This window comes from Salmo salar, chromosome ssa12 (assembly GCF_905237065.1).
Source record: "Salmo salar chromosome ssa12, Ssal_v3.1, whole genome shotgun sequence".
Taxonomy (NCBI): domain Eukaryota; kingdom Metazoa; phylum Chordata; class Actinopteri; order Salmoniformes; family Salmonidae; genus Salmo; species Salmo salar.
In genome coordinates this window covers 66,489,320-66,494,931 of record NC_059453.1, presented here as the reverse complement: position 1 = coordinate 66,494,931, position 5,612 = coordinate 66,489,320, and the positions used below count along the sequence as shown (strand labels likewise).

Genomic DNA, 5,612 nt, shown 5'->3' with positions numbered 1-5,612 from the left:
GTACTATATTTATATATTTATTTATTTTTATTTTTAATCCCAGGCCCCGTCCCCGCAGGAGGCCTTTTGCCTTTTGGTAAACCCTCATTGTAAATAACAATTTGTTCTTAACTGACTTGCCTAGTTAAAATACAGGTTAAATAATAAAAAATAAAAAAATAAAAACATCTACCCAGGTTGTTTCTAATGATCCCTGGGCTTTCTCCCCGCCCGTGCCTTGGGAACCCAGGGAAGCTGGAGATCAGGGAGAGATCCATCTGGATCCAGGTGTATTTAAATGATGCTCCGCAGCACAGAGCAACAGCTCAGCGCGCCACGGTGTGAGACAGGGGACGCTGGGCACGACCACGGGAGCATTGTGCGCTTCACAGTTCAAAGTGAGAAGAGAGAGAGTCGTTAGCACTTCAAAGACGGTCATCTGGGATCAGTGAGAGAAACGAGTTAGAAGGAGAGGGGTTGGAGGGGAAGGGGGGCAGTAGGACAGGAAACGCGAAGCAATGTAATTAACATCCTCTGTAGCGATGATGAAACACACCGCTACGCCTGTCTGAATGAGACCCAGCACTACTGCCTCAATATTGATCTACACCTTTCTGCTTGGTCCTTATTTGCTTGGCTTTAGCCATAGATTGATGTGTGAATCAAACATCTTATAGTCTATTTTACAATAACCTCTTAACATAATTGACAACATTTTCGTTGGATGTAATTTCCATATTCCAATTATGTGAAAAATTCCTGAAAAAATTCCTGACAAACGTAGAAGAAATCTGCCAAAAGGGTTTGTATTATCCACTCAATTTTTGGTGTGATACATGTTTGTTCCGTTGTCTTACATAGATAGTGTCACTCCTACGCTACGATCGTCCCTCAATCAGTGCAGGTGGGAATCGACGCGCTATATGCGGTAAGAATGGGTTTCCACTAGCTACCTTTGATATTATAAAAATCTTTACGATCAAAACAATCATGTTTCGAACGGCAGTTATGGGCTTATAATATGTATAAAACATAATATATAACATAATGGCCTCTTAACTGTGCCCAATTACTGTGTCTTGAACAGCTAATAATGTCTCTCTAGGTTTATTGGCACAGGGAGAGCCTGTCCCTCACATCTCTTATGACCATCTTGTCAAGTCACAGTCCTTAGTGTAGAGCTAGATATAGGCCTATGTGGGGATGCCATAGAGATGTTGGGACTGACAGAAGAAGCAAACTATATCTACCTAATATGTCCGTTACAATGAAATGTCCATTGTCATATCAATTTCGAAGGATACACCTTGAAATGGAAATGCGGGTAAAAAAGATATGGAAGAATAAATGGACAACTAACTACACAATGGTTATTGGCTCCTGAAATATGGTGTCATAGTTATCTAGTAAAGAAATAAAACTAATACAAATGCCAGAAAATAAGCTCAATCGAATGAAAATAAAGTCCATTGTAAATTTAAAGCACTTTGCTTTGCAAATGTAACTTGACACTTCTTGCAGAGCCCTTTGAAGATGCAAAATGGTCACCACGTAGAAAATGTTGCATCTGCGATAAGATTTGATATTGGGCTTCACTTGAACCAGTGGGAGGGAGATCGTCAGGGGGAGGAAAACCGTCAGTTTGCTTGACTTTCAGATGCTATTGGGGCTCTTTGATCCTGGATTATTATACAGAATTAAGAAGGAAACCCCAAAAAACGTCAACCACCAGCTCAAATCACTTCCAAACACTTGCAATGAAGTAGCAGCCTAGTAGGCATACTCCACTGGACACAGACATCAGTTCAATGTCTAGTTTTGATTTACGTTTGGTTGAGTTGTCAACTAACGTGACTTCAACGATAAATCAACAAAAAAAGTTCACCCTGTCATTGGATTTAGGTTCAAAGTTCAAAATCCCCTTACATTGATGACTTATAGCAAATCCAATCCGTTTCCCACGTTGATTTAACGTCATCACATTGCTTTTTGTTGTAATTGAAATGGTGTGGAAACAATGTTGATTAAACTAGTTTCTGGTAGTAGGCCGAAGGTATTAGTCTTATCATAAAAATATAAATTGTGGATAGTTAGGCTAATTTAAATGTATGGCCAATCTAGGTAAACCATAAATACCGTAAAAGTTTCTGTCTGTCTCTCTGTCTCCCCCTCTGTCTCACCCCCCTCGATCTGTCTCTCTCTCTCTCAATTCAATATTAATTTAAATTCAAAAGGGCTTTATTGGCATGGGGAACATATGTTTACATTGCTAAAGCAAGTGAAATAAACAATAGTTAGAAGAAACAAATTTAACAACATCAACCAAAAAAGATTAAAACTTAATAACAGTAAATATTTCACTTAAAAATCTTAGAAAAACATGAAGACATTTCAAGCGTTGTATTATCATCTGTGTAGCCTACAGTGTTTTAGCAATGTGCAAATAGTTGTAGTACGAATAGTGGGGGAGAAAAATAATTTCTCTCTCTCGCTCTCTCCCTGACACACGCACGCACGCACACACAGTTCTTACTTTCTGTAGGCCTACTCGTGAAAGGGATCCCGCAGAGGACATCTCTCCATAACAAGATGCTGCCAAGAATGTGTCGATTGGTCTCGTCGCACTTCAAAGGATATAGCGTTCGAGGCAATCAGTGAAGACAAGGTTGCTCAAAGTTTGTCACCTAAAATTACTGGGAGAGATAGCTTGCAGAAGGGATACCACCGGAGTACGGATTTTGGAATTGTTTCTACAATCTGTTTTTATTCTTTGATATTTTTTTTCTCACGATAATTTACAGAACACGTTATGGGGTTTATTTTTTTTTCAGTAAAGGAGTCTGACTGGATGAGAATTGAGACACTGCAAAATCTCGTTTTCTAGATAAGATTTTGTTTCGGTGCGCTGCGACCAGTCAAAAAGCTACATTGGCTGGAGATGCGCGTTGTGGAGACACAAAAACTGATGGCCGCTTTGCCGGGGACCGATCACTTTCTGCAACCTTTCTTACAGGTGAGGAGGAAAATATGTTTGGAATGTTTTTGGAGGAAATTTGGTATAGGAGAGACATTTCAGTGTTACTTTAGAGTACATTTTGAAAGTGCCACGTGCAATAATTGATTCATTTTCTCCCAGTATCTTTTTAGGAATTCGTCTGGTTTATTAATTTGTTAACAGTATTTTACTGTTACTTTAGTTTAGTTCATTAAATACATAGGAAAAGTATAACATATCTTTTAGAAATAAAAATGTTATGGTACCTGTAAAAGGTCACCACTGTTCTATTGTTTCTCGTAATCAATATAATATATTGATTTTGTAGCTTGTTTTTTTACTCAAGAGTATCAAATTCAATAGTGTACAGCATGTCTAACATCCATTCTCTCTCTACTCTACTCCACAGCACTGCATAGCCAGCTCCTCTCCTGAGAACGAGTCCCATCCCCTATCCTCCTTTCTGGCTAGGACCTGTGGCCAAGCCCATCTGGGGGGCAGTGGAGTGGGGCAGGAGCGGCAACACCATCCTTATGAGGGGACCATGAGCTCCATGACAGGGATGCTCCAGCTGTGGGGTGGGGATGTGGTCCAGAGCTCTAGTCTTGGGGTCCAACAGGTGGCAACTCTGACAGTGCCAAAAGTATCTTTTCCTGGCCACATCCAGAGTGGACTGGGCCCTCACCCCCACCACCACCTCCATGAGCTGCCTCTCACCCCTCCGGCTGAGCCCTCCTCCACCCCGACTGCCTACGCCTTTGATCTCTCCCCAGGAAAGATGCTAGCTCCTCAGGTCCAGGGTAGCTCTCATACCCCATACTTCCACCACCAGAACAATAGTATTGGGCAGAACTTTCCTAACTTCCTCCAAGTTTCCACAACAAGACACCCCTACCATACAGAGGAAGGTCAGCAGTGGTGGAGCCTGCCGCAGACCACCAGCAGCCCCCATGGCCATCACCAACCTCACAGCCACCCCCACCATCACCACCCTCACCCCTTTGCCCTGGGCAGACAGCTGGTGTTGGGGCACCAGCCTCAGATCGCGGCCCTCCTCCAGGGCTCATCCAAGGGCTTGCTGGGCTCCACACGCCGCTGCAGGCGCTGCAGGTGCCCCAACTGCCAGTCCACTTCTGGGGGCACAGGGGCTCCAGCAAACCCAGAAGAACCAGGCCGGAGGAGGCTCCACATCTGCCACCTGCCCGAGTGTGGCAAGGTGTATAAGAAGACCTCCCACCTGAAGGCCCACCTGCGCTGGCATGCTGGGGAGCGGCCCTTCCTCTGCAGCTGGCTCTTCTGCGGGAAGAACTTCACACGCTCGGACGAGCTGCAGAGGCATCTGCGCACACACACGGGGGAGAAGCGCTTCAGCTGTCAGGCATGTGGGAAGAGGTTCATGCGGAGCGACCACCTAGCAAAACACGAAAAGACCCACCAGGGTAAGAGGGGACAGCCAGAGTCAAGGGACAGACGGGGCCCCCAGCAGGAGGCTCCACAGCGACCGGGTGGCAGCAGAGGACCAGACAGGAACATCAAGAAGGAGTAGAGAAAAGACCAAGAGAGGTAAGCCAAGGGACTCAGTCAGTGTGCTGTATTCTGAGACCCCCAGCGCTAGTCTCTGTGTGTGTGGAGTCCAGGTGATGAGACTCTCAGAAAGAGCAGAAAGACAGGAGGGCCAGTGTGGAGACTGAGAGTCAAGGGCAGACCAGTGATTCAATGGCCTTTCTCTTGAAAAAAAAACGACTTCTTGCAAACACACAAACTTTTACACTGTCAAACCATTGTCTTGACAACATGTTTGTCATGGTCATTGTAGCCAGCATTGTCCCCGGGCCACCAACAGGAGGCCTGTGATCTTCAGAGGCCGTTCTGTTCAGCATGCCTGCCTGCCTGTGTGGAGACTCGCAATAAAAGCAAGAGGGCTGAGGTGATTGAATATTCCTTTCTCATGGACCCCTAATGGAGATAAGTGGTCTCAGAGAATGACCAAAGACATCAGAGAGGATATCAGAGTACAAAGATTCATGGAAATAATGCTGTTTACTATGGTTATTTTCATTCAGTCTGCCAGCAGAGTATTTTCAGTGTTACGGTTTTCAATAATAAACACTAACTACATCACAATGGTCTTTTGACTTTATTGTGTTTATATTTTAGACAGTTTGTGGTATGTGTATCTGTTGCAGGGGTATATCATTTTTCATGTATCTTAAATTGTCAAATAAAACAAAAAAATCCAAAAAATACACTAGAATTTATTGTGCAATTAATTAAGCCTTTTATTTTTGATAAGTTAAAAGTATTGGCTTATTGGCTTATTTTTAAGTGTGTATTTTTTTTACATTTGTATTGTAATTATAAAACGTCTTATGAATGAATTTAATATGCATAGGATAAATGACATTGCAAATTAATTGGAATTTGGTTGCCAGAAAGTTAAAATAGTAGTGTGATTCGATAGACATTTATCTACATTACGTGAGCATATAATCTCAAATAAGCAAAACTAAGTTAGAGTAAAAAACAGCTTGATTTCATTCAAAAAAAATAAAAAGATAACACTTCAATAATATTAGATCAAATGATTGTTTTGCGATGTTGTCAACTGTTGTCAGTTACTATTTAGCCAGTTAATAAT

General features: G+C 42.7%; 1 protein-coding gene across 1 annotated transcript; it reads left to right on the top strand.

Annotated features, from left to right (window-relative positions):
* Positions 1–280: 280 nt before the first annotated feature.
* LOC106565606 (transcription factor Sp5-like) lies at positions 281–5,187 on the top strand. The gene is made up of 3 exons (XM_045692131.1): positions 281–377; positions 879–907; positions 3,384–5,187. The coding sequence occupies exons 1-3, from the start codon at positions 281–283 to the stop codon at positions 4,518–4,520; spliced, it is 1,263 nt and encodes a 420-aa protein (XP_045548087.1). The 3' UTR covers positions 4,521–5,187.
* Positions 5,188–5,612: the final 425 nt, after the last annotated feature.

What these genes read in the sequence shown, in the direction of transcription:
- LOC106565606 (XM_045692131.1), top strand. Translation starts at nt 281, where the DNA reads ATGCTCCGCAGCACAGAGCAACAGCTCAGCGCGCCACGGTGTGAGACA. An exon ending in TGTGCGCTTCACAGTTCAAA is followed by an intron (nt 378 to 878) that starts GTGAGAAGAGAG and finishes TCCCTCAATCAG; the next exon opens with TGCAGGTGGGAATCGACGCG. An exon ending in GAATCGACGCGCTATATGCG is followed by an intron (nt 908 to 3,383) that starts GTAAGAATGGGT and finishes TCTACTCCACAG; the next exon opens with CACTGCATAGCCAGCTCCTC.